A 14463-nucleotide genomic window follows, 5' to 3' on the forward strand; every position below is an offset into this window, starting at 1 on the left:
ACTATAAACCATCGCAATCAGAATGTACATAATCTAAATTCGTTTTACAAACTTAACCACTTTTTCGTGAGTTCAAGCAATTACATTTTTCAGACACCAGCAGCATGTAAATACAACAAATGTATTTGAATTAATCAAGGTATTTTAAACTTCGAATATTTCAAGCAATTTTAATATCTACAGTATCGCATAGTGGTATACTGACAGTGCTGTAAAAGCAACGAAATATTAATCAGATGTTAAATAGAAGAATGTAACTGTATCACATTTCATTATTTAGTTAAAGGCTGTTCATTTTGAGATTTAATCATGTTTTGCATTTTTTGTAAAACATTCGTTTAGTTTTTTAAACGTTTAACCATACGAAGAATAATTTAAGCACATTTTAAAACCAGTTTCATATTTCGCTGTGTTTCACATTCAAACAACAGACCCTTGTTCAATTCATTGGTTTTGATTCCCCAAATATAAATGACAGAATCGATTTAAACAATCATGTACTTCAACAGCATGATTACGTAAAGCGATATAACGGTTTGTGAGATTCTCGTCTTTGGCAAAATTGCCTACAGGCAACGGAAATTGCCGGTGCAGCAAGTTAATCAAAGAGATGTTTTGTGTGAGCGAATTTTCTGTTTATTTCAACGGAAACACTGTTTAGCATTTTTCCAATTATCTTCAAAAATATCCCTTAGGCAACGAAATGAAAAGGCTATATATGGGCAAGACACGCAAGTTTACAGATATATCTGAAAAGTTGATTGATATAGCAGACACGAAATGTCGCTCATAAAATCAAAATTAGTTATTTTCGTTTCGCTTCTGTTTTATGCCGACTTAGTCGCCTCGAACGACGGGCAGTATTTGGTTTGCAAGACTATGTCAGAAGTATTTCTATCATCTGGTGGAAATGTAGCTTCAAACTTAACCCGTATTCGTGGCCCCCCTGGCAAAATGGGGCCAAGGGGTCTAAGTGGTCCAATCGGCCCAATCGGCCGACCTGGTGTTGCTGATATGGATGCCGTGAATCAATTAGTGCTGAATGCAATTAGAAACTATACCGCACCAATGAAAATATGTAAGTAAAATAGAACTACATTATAACGAAGTTCATAGAAATAGTGATTTTTATCGACTTTGCTTAAGTAGCCTACTGTGGGGTAAGATAGAATTTCGTTAGCACCTGTATCACATATTTCATAATTTTGTTTTTAACCGTTAACAACGCTTTTTAGATTCGTGGGACTACGGTTATATAATCCTGTTAATATTTTGGTTACTAGCAAATGGTACTAGAAAGAAAATAAAAATGTATCCCATCGTACTCCACCATATTATAACTCAATTCTATATAGTAGTGTGGGGGAAGATAGGACACCTTTAGCACATAATATCTAAATATCCTGATCGTGTTTTAAACAATTAACTACTGTCCATGGGAGTAGTGAGGATATAGTTTTATAATTCTTTGTTTGTTCTTTGTATACTACTAAATGGGACAAGAAAATTTAGGTAAAAGGTGTCCCATCTTTCCCCACCCTACTATATTATAAGTGATTTACCTTTTCCCGTGATAAGGTCACGGAGTTGTTTACCGGGACAGATGCATCTGGCTTCCATATAAAAATGGCCCGAGAATGACAAAAGCTGATGCTTCAAGATACTGCGAAACTCGAGGTGGTACTCTGTTGGATATGGTGGATAGGAACATGTATCGAATCGTTAACGACTACGTGAAAAGGACATGGGTTACAAGGATCAGCGCTGTTGATTTTTGGTTAGCCTCTGTATATGAGGTATGGAATTGTTTGACTTTTTTCTGTCAGTTAACTAAACGAGTTTATGCGTTATTGTTTTGTGCGTGACGCTGCTGGGCAGCATAACGAAAAATATAATAGGATGGAGTAAAATCCAAATACCCCAATCGTGTTTAAACAATTAACAACGTACTAAGGAAGCCATGAAGAAACAGCTTTACATTTCTTTGAATGTTTCTTGTTTACCACCAGATGGGACAAGAAAATAGAATGAAAAGGTGTCCCAACTTCCCCCACCTTAATATATTTTAGAAGTGTTCGTGCGGAAGTTAGCCTAAACATATAAAACGGCTGGTTAATTTAACAAAGCAAACAGAAAAGTGGGCCAAGAAATAAAGTTCTAATAAATAGGTGTATAAGTCAAGCAGGATAAATCAGTTTAATGTATTTTTTCATTCATGCATTTGACACAGAACGGAAATGTTCGACAAAGCAACGGCAGCATAGCTTATGTTAAATGGTTTTCTGTTCCATTACCATCAAATGGCAGGACAGCAATGGTGTGGAAGGTGAGAATGGATGGTCCGAGCAACTCTAATAAAGGAATGTATAATACTTATGATACGGTCAGAAACCATGTCATCTGTTCGTCTGTCGTGGAATAAAGCAAATTGTTATATGTATACAACTATACACTTTATTGTATATAATTCACTACATTGGTGTCAAACAAAATAAGCAAAAAATCTTGTAAAAATGGAAACAATTATCCTTACCATACAGTGGTTCAACACAGAAAAAATGAAACACTGGCTTAGAATAGTCTCAGAGAATATGATCACATTTTGTATTCGATTAACTAATTTTCAGGACAGTTCCACCCCTGACATAATTTACCACTGGCCTACTTGGTAAAACTAAAGTGTGTATAGCTGCATATGACTGTGTAATAGGTAATGGTTTTCCTTTACATCTTGCTTGTGTCTGCCTTATTATCTAACTTTTTTGTCTAATACATCAAATGAATAACTTTCATCTATTTCTTAATATTGCTTGTATGGAAGACTTGGAACACCAAACAATTTTAATAAACATGTGGGTGGGGGAAGACGGGATACCTTAAACTCATATATTCAAATATCCTGAACGTGTTTTGAACAATTAACAATGATAAATGGAAGTCGTGAGCATACGGTTTTATAATTAATTAAAGGTTCTTTGTTTACTACCAAATGGAACGAGAAAATATAATGTATAGTTGTCCCATCTTCTCTTATCCTACTATATGATTTTAAACTGCATTAATATTCTACTTTCGCAATTTACTAACCTGTACACAATAAAGTAAGCATGAACTTTTTGGTTTATCTACTTTCAGGGTTTATGCTCTAGTTTGTACATGGTAAACAAAATTGGGTGAGACGTGCTTCTGTGGGTTTATATTTGCATTGTTGAGTGAGACCAGTAGTGGAAACCTGTAGAAAGGTTACAATCATTCGCATATGTGTCTGCACAAACATGAAGTAAAAATCTGTCCTTTGTGGTGACTCAAATATGGTATAATATTAGATGGGAGAACACAACCTAAAGTTATTGAATGTAACTTGCTTTATCTTTACGTGGCTGGAAATCACAGTCGTTATAACACAGATGTTCTGTTTTATATACCTCATGTCAGCATACGAGTTACCACATACATATTTTGGTGGGTAAGCAGCGACGAGCCTTGAACCCTAAACCTCTGGGATAGAGACAGGTGTGCTAACCACTGCGGGGAAAGTAAGGTAGATTTCAATCTAGCAAGTTAAACACCTGCTTCAGTGCTGAGTGATTCCATTGCTCTGAAACCTGCCATGCAACCATTTTGCTTATGCACCTTATCCATAACTTGTGCAAATATCTGGTTAACATGGTCACTTGAGCAGTGGATCTGAAATCAAAACTCGCTAACAAATGACACCCTAACCCAGAACCAATAGTTCTATTTTTAAAGCGAATGCAAGTTACATTACATGTGATCCCTGAAGCTTACCTGAAGGTTAACTTTGAATTTCCACTGAGCATTTCTTAATTTTTTCAATGCAGTGTCTTCAGTTAATTCATACAATTCATGGTTAATTCAGGCACTGTGGTAAAGTGGATAGCGCACCTGTGTGTAACAAAGAGATTATAAATTTAAGATTCATCGCTACTACCATTGTGGGCGTATGTGACTTTGCCTTTGGGCGAGACCGGAGACACTTACATAGTTTCTCAATAGAAATTTTGTTTTAGGCCGTTGTAATCTTCTTTCTTTGTTATGCCTTTCACTGTGCAGTTTTCAATGGTCTAAACATAAAACACTTTATGACATTACATTGCCATGCATAATATGTTGGTATGCTAATAGCATAAAGCAAGGAATTTGGATAACCTTATAATAAACGTCCTAGGTTTGTAAACATAGAAATACAAACACAGTTGTTTAATAACAAACACAACATGAGATAGTAATTTAATAAATTTTGCTAGGTCATTAACTAACTGTTTGTTCTGCACACATTTTGCAAATGAAAATTTGGCTATAAATTTCAACCGACAATTCTGTTACAAATAACAATGGGTGTTAAATTTGCATAGAAGAGTCATGGCCAGGATTCTTTTTAAATGCCAACTGATCTATAACTTAAAAACGTTTGTCCGGCGCGGTGGCTGTGGTTTGAGAGGAAAACTACAGTTGTTATAACACGCGTGTTCTGTTTCATACACCTCGTGCCAGCTTACGAGTTACCAAGAATTTTTCATTTTATGTAAACGGCAGATAATTTAGACAACCCATTAGTGACCACTGGGTTGGAGCAATTGCTGTTAAGTGTCTTGCCCAAGGACACATATGCTTACAATGGTAGCAGCAAAGAGCCCCCGTGTTGTAGGAAATATGAACGTTTTTTCTTGCTAAGTTCAATGTTCCTGTCTCCAACCAGCCTGCATCTTCACCTGTTTCTTCGGGCAATATCTTACTGATCAGATCCCTCGTCTGAAGTTGCATGATCGTTTCAGACTCACTGTGTCTGAAGCTCCACAATATACCTTCATATTAAACATCATGATAAACAAAACTCGATTAAGAAAGTTTTACACCAAATAAAAACCTGCTGTGTGCCAAGTTGTTCCTGATGTGATTTGACTTTTTTCAAGCATGACAACTTTTCCAGCACCCAGTTTAGAAAGATGATAAGCTGTGCTGCATCCAACACTGCCAGCCCCTATGACAACTACATCTGCTTCAGTTAGTATTTTTTTCTTTTTTAAATTTTCAGTTTTTTCCCGGTGTACCAGGAACATCATTTTTAACAATTCGATGCGACAGAGTAGTTTGAAGGAAGTTCTTATTTTTAAATTTCAAGGAACTTCTCATGCAATGATAAAAAAGCAAAAATCTACCTTCCTAAGTAATTTTATTACAGCATGTAATTAGTACTTTCGGCAAATAGAGAATTTAATTAAAGCTAAGATTTGTAAATTGTAATGCGTTAGCCTAGTAACACTACTGAGTAGGCTACTGAATAAAAATTGATTGCTCATTTATTGGATTTGCGCAATAGGCAATACTATTCATCATACGCAGGAAGACCAAAGTCCTCTGGCTTGAAATCCTCTAAACTTTTCAAGGCAACAGTTGCTTTTTCTGTAAGCGTATTTGGAACTCTGTGATCTGGTACCATCACAACTTGCATGCCCGCTTCCACACCAGCGATGACACCATTTGGTGCGTCTTCAAAAACTAGGACTGTTTTAGGATTAGGAGGAGAAGTGAATCTTGAGTTTGTCACATTGTAAGCATCCGGATGTGGTTTTCCATGCTTTACTTCTGGGTCATCCCCACAAAGAACAATGGGATCAAACTGGGAGAAAAACTCTGAATGGTGAGAAGTTTTAGCCACAAATGCAGCCTTGGAAGAGCCGGAACATATTGCAATCGGTATTCCCTTAGATTTTAAATGGCTCACTAGTTTTTTGGCTCCAGGCAGAAGTTTGGATCTAGAAAACACAACGTTCAACTGTTTTCCAAGTTTTTCTTTCCACTGCTCTGTTGTCAAAGGTAAATTTAATTGGTCAATGGTATACTTGGCTGAAGCATCTGGTTTTTGTCCCATGCAATGCATTTTAATTGACCAGGTATACTCTTTTCCATATTCAGAGCATATGTTTTGAAATGCTTCTGTATAAAGATCTTCTGTATTTAATAAAAGTCCATCCATATCAAATATAACATGAGTTACATGATTAAACATATTTACTGTTTATTTTCTACTTAAATATTTACAACCTACTTTTAATAGCTAATACGATTGTCCTATATAGGAATATAACAAATCGCGTAACTAGGGTAAATAGAAAAGTGCGTATGGTTTTGGTTAAAAAAGTATGATTTTGTGACAGTTACTAGTACTACTACAGAAAGAAAAAAACATAGCCTTTATTTAGATATATATAGTTATATTATACATACTTTGTGTCTTATTCCATTATGATTCGACTTAAAGGAAATAAATATTTTACAAAAAAAATGCGAAACATGATTGAATCTCAAAAAGTACAGTCCAAAGCGTTTTAACTAAATAATGAAATGTGATACAGTTACATTCTTCTATTTAAACTCTGATTAATTTTTTGTTCAAGAATTCTCCTATGTGTATGTACCTTTGTTTAGATATATATATAGTTATATTATACATACTTTGTGTCTTATTCCATTACGATTCGACTTAAAGTTCTTATCTGTAAGTTAGTAAGTTAGTATTCTATGATAAAACACCACATTGTATTGGCGGGAATTTCCCTATTACGGGGTCGCAGTGACGTAGACGTTGACCATAGACACCTTAAAATGTTACAGTCTATGGCTATGCGTTGACGTAGTCTATCCACTGTCCAGTCGCGCGTTTTATAGAATCTATGTATGCGGTAACTGGAAATCAGAATAAGTCCGCCACCGAACTTTCACGACAATAACAATATTTTAAAGAAGAAACAATGTATATCCGATAATAACATTTGTAACAGTTTATAATACGAGTTGTCCGTTTAAATTGAATTAAAATGACTTGCAACGATATGTTTTACTTGATCAAATGAGTATATATGCAGGACATAAATAATCGTCACTAGAAACGATAGTACTGTGCGAAAAAGTAGCGTATATCTGGTAGTCACACTTTTTGCTTTCAGCCTTTTATTGTTTGTTTGTTTTTGTTATGCTATTTTATTTAGGTGTTCGTCATTCGGATCATCATACCAGTAAGAGTTCTCAAGATACAGAGCACATCGAATTACCGTTTCCGCTCGTGCTTACGTCATTTTTTAGTACACTGTACCAAGGCCTATACTCAATAAATAATTTTAAAAAGTAGGGAACATTCTTACCATAAAGTAGAGAGGGGAAGATTGGACACCATTTTATTTTCTTGTCCTATGGTATTAAACCAAGCAATTTAATAAACTATAAAACTGTGCTTCCGATAGAAGGTTGTCAATTGTTTAAATGAGATGCTTGGTTATTATTCATAAAAAACGTCCCGTCTTTCCCCACCCTATATTTAATAGTAGGGTGGGGGGAGATGGGACACACACACAAAAAAACCAACATATTTATATATGGCCTTTACTGTATTGAGTAGGCTATGGTCGCATTGTTTTGGATTGAAATCTGAATGCACAAGAAAAACAATAGCGAGCAACAAAATGAGCAGTTTTGGCAGTTTATTTGCCTATTGTTGTGCAAGCCTTCGTGGTGGAAAGAGAACATCCTGTTTTGTGCAAACGAAAAAGCGCGCCTATACAGCATCGTTGCATACAAATCTCTACTTTGAGATTGTGAAAGAAGGTTTTAGCAAGTGTAGCCTAGGCTACGCATTTAATGAGTAAATTTATTCTTTTACTATATTGAATAGTTTAGTGAGTCAATGCAGTAGACCTTGTAGATGGTAACAATAACACCGTATATATAAATATACCTATGTGTATGTACTTATGTTTGGATATTGTGCCTTATTCCATTACGATTCGACTTAAAATTCCCCGGGACTTTCCCAAATCGGCATAATCGGTGGCGGGAAAATTTTGCCCCAGATTTACGCAAACGTAGCAAAAAATTAATGTTCATTTAGTTACTTTCCACGAATCTAAGGTAGTTACACATGAAATCCTTATTTTCAGACGTAAATACTTTTTAGAGGACTTGTAATCGTGCAGAACGGACTTACATTAAATATCATTTTATCAAACAGTTATAGGTACACTTGTAATAGATATAGCATGAGTTTGATTTGGAAATTGAACACGGTTTCTTCTTTACAAAAGAAGTTCATTTTAAGTTCGAGATTAAAACTTCCCTCAAACCGACTCTCGTCACATCATAGTGTTAAAAATGATGTTCCTTATGAGAGTTCCATACACCGGAAAAAAACTGAAAATTCAATAAAGAACAAAATACCAACTGAAGCAGATGTAGTTGTCATAGGGGCTGGCAGTGTTGGATGCAGCACAGCTTATCATCTTTCTAAACTGGGTGCTGGAAAAGTTGTCATGCTTGAAAAAAGTCAAATCACATCAGGAACAACTTGGCACACAGCAGGTTTTTATTTGGTGTTAAACTTTCTTAATCGAGTTTTGTTTATAGATGTTTAATATGAAGGTATATTGTGGAGCTTCAGACACAGTGAGTCTGAAACGATCATGCAACTTCAGACGAGGGATCTGATCAGTAAGATATTGCCCGAAGAAACAGGTGAAGATGCAGGCTGGTTGGAGACAGGAACATTGAACTTAGCGAGAACAAAACATCAGTTTATAGATTTTCTACAAAACTCAGCGGTATTACTCAATATTTATTCATAAATGGATAATATTTCTAATAGTTAGTGAAAACTATGCTTAAGTTTTACAATAAAAATATTAAAACCCTTTTTTTAAATTTAGTTTGCCAAAACAATGGGTGTGGAGATGCTTCAATTGCAACCAAATGAGATTAATGACATTCATCCTTTGTTAAACACAAGTGATCTGTATGGTGCTATATATTCGCCAGCTTGTGGTACTATGGACCCAGCTACATACTGCATGTCTTATGTAAAAGCTGCTGCAAAATATGGCTTGGAGGTAATGGATTGTAAATACTAATATTGAACAATGTAGGTGTTAACAAACTGTGGTGTTTACTTTTCAAAAAGTCAACAAACCGTGTATTTGCTTTTTCAGCAATTCGAAAAAACGTGCTTTGTCAGCAATTTCAAAATCATAATATTACACTTATACTGTTAATATGCCAATGACACCCTGTTTTTTAATAAAGTTTTGAACTGTTTCTGTTTAGATGATTGAAAACTGCACAGTGAAAGGCATAACTACGAAGGAAGATTACCTTGGCCTAAAAAGAGTGCAATCTGTGGAGACTAATCTTGGGACAATCAAAACAAACAATATTGTTAACTGTGCAGGAGCATGGGCACCTTATATAGCACAGGTTACTTAATGTAATGAATTAGCTTAAATGCTGTTTGGATGTGAGTGTGTTACAGTACCTCTCTGTGCTTTTTCCCATGCCAAACAACAACTGATTTTCTTGCGCTTACGAACTTTCTGCCAACAGATAGCAATGGTTTAATACCAACTGTAAATTGATTTTTATAAATTGCTTACTATGTTAACAATTGGTATCATTCATTTCCAGACAATTAATGAGAATGTGCCACAGCTGGTGTATAAGCATGCTTACGTCGTAACTGAAGCAATTGAAGGCATCCTTAACACTCCAATGGTCAAAGACCATGGTTCAATCTATATAAAGCCACAGGGGAATGCATTGCAATTCGGGGGATATGAAACCAACCCAATTTTGGTGGAAAGCGTAAGAAAAAAGCTGCCACTATATGTGTTACTAGAAAAAGGCTATGTTTGTTGCACTGTATATTTGTTGTACAATGCAATATACTAAAAGTTAATTTTCTTAGTTGCCTCAAGATTTTTCTTTCGGTCTTTATGATTTGGATTGGGACATCTTCAGTATCCACACAAATGCAGCCATCAATAGAGTACCAGCAGTGGAAACAACTGGAATTAGATCAACTGTTTGTGGACCGGGTATTAGATTATATAAGTTTCACTAAAATTTCTGCGAATGGAATATATTTAGATTAGTCAAGATACATAGAGTAGTAGTATGTTGTATCACAATGATGCATTTTAAACCCCCTTTCACATAACTTGAAAATGAAAGGAAATAACTTATTCATACCTACATGAGGGGTAAGGCCAGTCTTTTTAACACAGGCGTTGCGTTTCATACACCTTGTGCCAACTTATGAATTATATATGCATCTTCGTGGTTAAATATATTTTTTCTACATGACAATTTGGACAACCCATGCGGGTCCAACTGGTTGGAAAACTGCCTTTAAGTTTCCGGTCAAAGGACACCATACTGATATGATGGCAGCGTCAAGCCTTGAACATGTACCCTTTAGTCTTGAGGCGAGCGCGCTAACGACTGTGCTTTAGTGCTGGACAGCAAAATCTTAGTAAAAGTAATGAGAAACATGTTTTCAGAATCCTTTACACCAGATGGGCAACCAAACATGGGAGAATCTACACAAGTGAGAGGATATTTCCATGGGAGTGGATTCAACAGCGGAGGAATGATGTTGGGGGGAGGAGCAGGAAGACAACTCGCTCACTGGGTCATTCATGGAAAACCAGAAATTGATTTGGTGAACTGTGACATCAGGTTTCAGCATCATATATGTTGTATTATTGTGTTGTCATAAATATATTTTAGCAACAGAATCATATAATAATGACAATGTTGTCATATTAGTTTGATCCCCTTACTGGTCGTGTTATAACTAATTAAAGTGCAGCGCATTATTCATTTTCACTAACCTTGAGTTAGAAGAAAGTTATCCTTTTTATACTATGTTAAACTGGACATAATTGTACCCGTCTGTTTTAGGATTTAATACGCATTAATTCACAGGAGGCATCCTATAAATCTATCCAACCCAAACAAATGGTTGTTGGAAAAATGCCACGAGAAATTTGCAAGGCGGTACAGCGTTCATTTTCCCCATGATCAAAGTCTTGGTGGAAGAAACCAACGTAAAGGAAGATTGTATCAGGTAGTAAAACTGCACCTGAATTTAAGATTTGGGCAGTAGTGAAGAATCTTCCAGTAGGGTACACGTTAGGCTGGCGAAAAGTGTTAGAGGTTAGTGGTGGTATGGGTTTTTGTAGTTACATTTGGCGGATAGCAGATAACGTAGGGGGAGGATTCATCACTATCACTTGGAGTCGAATTAGCTTTAAGTTTACAAAGTTATATTTCATTCTACAGGAGCATGCTGATGCTGGTGCTTTGTTTGGAAATAAGTTTGGATTTGAGCGTCCGGCGTATTTCGTCAAGGACAAAGACGGCCACCCACAATCTAACCTCAATGTGCTTGAATATGATTTCTATGGTGCTTATGACAATAAACCTCATGATCGTGACTATTATTGTGATGAAGTTTTAAAAGATTGTACTTTTGAATTTCCGGAAAAAAGTCATGAGTTGGTAAGTTCCTATTGGCATTTATAATATTTTACAAAAATACATAAAACTTGGTTGACATGCAACTTACTTTTGCAGGAAGCTTAATTTTATAACCCATTAGAAAATGTTAGACTGCTTACAATATTCTTATATGTGTAGCAACCATGCTCATTTTCCTCCAATTAAATGTAAATAGGTTTTTAACTGTAAGCGTGTTTTAACAACTGTTGTTTTGTCGCTATATCCTGTCTTTTTGGTTAGAATATTTTTAAATCTCTGCTACCATAATTAAAGAGACAAATAAAATTTATTATTATTATTATTAAAAATTCTACTTTAGGTACTCTTTTTTTAGGCTATATCAGAAACCAAAAACCAGCAGAAATTGTAAAAAAAAAACTAAATTATAAAGTTTATAGTTATTGTTGTATTCATTAACCTAACTGTCATTTAATCTTGTTAAGATTGGTGACGAATGCATGAAGTGCAGAAACTCAGTGGCTGTGTTTGACTTATCATATATGGCCAAGTTATACATTGGTGGTAAGGATGCCAATCAAACAGTGACAAGGTTGCTTACTAGGGATATAACCAACACCAACAATCGATTTGTATATTCTCTTATGTTGAATAAAGATGCAGGTGTAGAATGTGATGTTTTGGCTACGAAGATTACAAACAAATCTGGAGGTATTTGGTTCACTACATTAACTGTATGTCATGTACTGATTATTTTAATATAGAAAATGAGAAACTATTTGTATTTGACCAAATATGTTGATATCGACCAAATATGTTAAAACTGTTTGCATTTTATTGATTTTTAGAAACTGAATATTACATAACTGCTCCTACATCCGCTGCCCAACACTGCCATTCTCATATTCAACATTTAATACAAAATGAAAAGTTACATAGCACTGTAGAAGACCGAACGGAAGACATCTCTATCATCAGTGTGCAAGGACCAATGAGGTTTATTTTTTTACAATATCTATTTAAACATTTTATGTAGAAAACTGAATGAATGAATGAATGTAACTTACTTTATCCTCGCGTGGCCGGAAAACGACAGTCGTTTTAACACAGGTTTAACACCTCATGCCAGCTTACGAGTTAAATTGTACACATTAAGAAATTTGTTACAAAAATGTTTTTTTGTAGCGGGCATGTGATGTATGAATTGACCAAAGACACTGCCCTGGAAAAGTTAAAATATGCCCAGTGGAAGTCAACTAAAAGTGACAATGAGATAATGCTTGGCAGGTAAGCATCAGGTGTCATATGTAACTTTCATTTGCCTTGAAAATAAAATTTGTTTCTGTGTTAGGGTGTCATTTGTTGGAGAATTTGGGTTTGAGATCCACTGCTCAAGTGACCATGTTAACCCGATATTTGCACAAGTTATGGATAAGGTGCATAAGCATAATGGTTGCATGGCAGGTTTCAGAGCAATGGAATCACTCAGCACTGAAGCAGGTGTTTTAATTAATTCTTCATTAGTATTTACTGTCGAATGTATTATTGTATGATATACAGTTTTTCCATTTGCACTGTCTTTTATTTTAATACGCTGAATTTGCCTGTGAACCTACGCCACCATACTCTGTTACTGTTTCTTTACAAACACATACTAAAAGTTTACCCTTTTCGCAGGATTCCACCACTGGCCTCACTCATTAAATGCAAATATAAACCCCATAGAAGCACGCCTAACCCAATTCTGTTCACCAAGTACAAAGTACTTAGGTGGGGAAGCACTGGAGAGTCTAAAATCCTTACCTAACCAAAAACTTCTGGCTTACTTTACTGTGGACAGGTTAGTTGTAGTGTTTTGGTTTAATGCAAGCACCATCAAGTGTTCGTAAATTGTTAATGTGCAACACTGATCGCCCCGTGTATTAAATTATGACAATGGATTAGGTTCCTAAAAATACAGTAACCGAGTAAGTGTGCTAAATAATAATAAACCATTAGAATCTGTATTCATCGACTGTGATGATACTAAGCGTATTAGAATACTACATTAGTTGACTGTGTGAAAATCTGAATACCACATATTGATACAGACTCTTTGAATGTAAAAATTTCTTGTTTTATTTTGTAGCAATGTTCCACTTATCGGCCATGAAATTATTTGGAGAAATAATGAAATTGTTGGTTTCCTGCGCTCTTCTGATTATGGGTACTCCCTTGGAACTAACATAGGTTATGGGTAAGTCATTGCATAAACATAACCGTAAATTATTTTTAAACTAATGGCAAAAAAATAATACAATGAGCGGTGCCGTAGCACATTTGGTAAGCGCGCCTGCATCTAACCCAGAGGTAATGGGCTCAAAGCTGTTTGCCACTACAATCATTGGCTTTTGTGTCCTTGGGCAAGACACTCAACAAGTGGTCAATAATGGGTTGTTCAAATCATCAGCCACACAAAAAAAATCTTCCTAAAAAAATCACCCACAAAGTAACATACTTGGTACCTCATAAGCTGGCAGTTAGTGTATTTACCAACTGTCATTTTTACCCCACGAGGATAAGATAAGTTCCATTGCCTTATTCATTTATTCAAATATAATTTTTATTCATAGATATGTTAAGATTCCATCAGTGACCGACAAGGTTATTGAGAGTGGGAATTATCAAATTGAAATAATGGGAGAGAGGTATCCGGCCAAAGCAAGCATTACCACCCCATATTTACCACACTTGTCCAAAATGTTTAAAATGAGAAAATTTACATAACTAGCTGCAGTGTATGATTCAAAAGTTTTTCGCTTACGTGTTTTTTTTGTAAAATGAAATTTAGAGTGATTTTCTTTGCAATGATGCAAATAGATTTCTGATCTTAGGGAACAGACATGTAGCACATCTAATTGAACATAGAATGCATTATTTTTCCAAGGTTTTTATGCAACTTTGTAGTGTTTTACTTTTAATTGACGATTCTTCACTTTGTTCTCACTTTTTCGGGTGCTGTGTTTACCTTTTAATTTTGCACATGATATAATTAAATGTTTTCCGACTCGAGTAGTTGTGACTAATAAAATCAATGAGAGTGTTTCATATTGATTCATTGTAGCCTGCACCTGGCCAATTGAAAGATAACTTCCTGTTTACCATGTGTAATTGCATAAA

General features: G+C 35.4%; 4 protein-coding genes across 4 annotated transcripts; 2 read left to right on the forward strand and 2 right to left on the reverse strand.

Moving 5' to 3' along the window:
* Positions 1-473: 473 nt before the first annotated feature.
* LOC149736521 (uncharacterized) lies at positions 474-3117 on the forward strand. The gene is made up of 3 exons (XM_089877134.1): positions 474-1078; positions 1579-1796; positions 2231-3117. Exons 1-3 carry the CDS (start codon positions 781-783, stop codon positions 2420-2422), a joined length of 708 nt encoding a protein of 235 aa, XP_089733260.1. The 5' UTR covers positions 474-780; the 3' UTR covers positions 2423-3117.
* On the reverse strand, positions 2681-5084 carry LOC149736522 (sarcosine dehydrogenase, mitochondrial-like). Its single transcript, XM_089877139.1, has 4 exons — positions 4889-5084; positions 4638-4826; positions 4003-4085; positions 2681-3906 (listed from the first exon to the last, which is right to left on the reverse strand). Exons 1-3 carry the CDS (start codon positions 5082-5084, stop codon positions 4078-4080), a joined length of 393 nt encoding a protein of 130 aa, XP_089733265.1. The 3' UTR covers positions 2681-3906; positions 4003-4077.
* Positions 5085-5181: 97 nt separating this feature from the next.
* Positions 5182-6533, reverse strand: LOC149736523 (pseudouridine-5'-phosphatase-like). The gene has a single exon (XM_089877137.1). It carries the CDS (start codon positions 6029-6031, stop codon positions 5348-5350), a length of 684 nt encoding a protein of 227 aa, XP_089733263.1. The 5' UTR covers positions 6032-6533; the 3' UTR covers positions 5182-5347.
* Positions 6534-7602: 1069 nt separating this feature from the next.
* LOC149736524 (sarcosine dehydrogenase, mitochondrial-like) lies at positions 7603-14391 on the forward strand. Its single transcript, XM_089877124.1, has 16 exons — positions 7603-8373; positions 8434-8612; positions 8718-8897; positions 9112-9261; positions 9469-9645; positions 9749-9878; positions 10344-10521; positions 10771-10912; positions 11128-11346; positions 11790-12015; positions 12153-12300; positions 12490-12591; positions 12656-12804; positions 12982-13144; positions 13433-13540; positions 13917-14391. The coding sequence occupies exons 1-16, from the start codon at positions 8055-8057 to the stop codon at positions 14068-14070; spliced, it is 2724 nt and encodes a 907-aa protein (XP_089733250.1). The 5' UTR covers positions 7603-8054; the 3' UTR covers positions 14071-14391.
* The last annotated feature ends 72 nt before the right edge of the window (positions 14392-14463 follow it).

This window comes from Ciona robusta, chromosome 4 (genome assembly GCF_009617815.1).
Source record: "Ciona robusta chromosome 4, ASM961781v2".
NCBI lineage: Eukaryota > Metazoa > Chordata > Ascidiacea > Phlebobranchia > Cionidae > Ciona > Ciona robusta.

Excerpts from the sequence above, each read along its gene's own strand:
- LOC149736521 (XM_089877134.1), top strand. The coding sequence starts at position 781 with ATGTCGCTCATAAAATCAAAATTAGTTATTTTCGTTTCGCTTCTGTTT. Across the intron at positions 1,079-1,578 it reads TACCGCACCAATGAAAATAT|GTCACGGAGTTGTTTACCGG; the intron begins GTAAGTAAAATA and ends TCCCGTGATAAG. Across the intron at positions 1,797-2,230 it reads GGTTAGCCTCTGTATATGAG|AACGGAAATGTTCGACAAAG; the intron begins GTATGGAATTGT and ends CATTTGACACAG.
- LOC149736524 (XM_089877124.1), top strand. The coding sequence starts at position 8,055 with ATGAGTTTGATTTGGAAATTGAACACGGTTTCTTCTTTACAAAAGAAG. Across the intron at positions 12,805-12,981 it reads ATCACTCAGCACTGAAGCAG|GATTCCACCACTGGCCTCAC; the intron begins GTGTTTTAATTA and ends CCCTTTTCGCAG. Across the intron at positions 13,541-13,916 it reads GGAACTAACATAGGTTATGG|ATATGTTAAGATTCCATCAG; the intron begins GTAAGTCATTGC and ends TTTTATTCATAG.
- LOC149736523 (XM_089877137.1), bottom strand. The coding sequence starts at position 6,031 with ATGTTTAATCATGTAACTCATGTTATATTTGATATGGATGGACTTTTA.
- LOC149736522 (XM_089877139.1), bottom strand. The coding sequence starts at position 5,084 with ATGATGTTCCTGGTACACCGGGAAAAAACTGAAAATTTAAAAAAGAAA. Across the intron at positions 4,827-4,888 it reads AACAACTTGGCACACAGCAG|GTATATTGTGGAGCTTCAGA; the intron begins GTTTTTATTTGG and ends TTTAATATGAAG.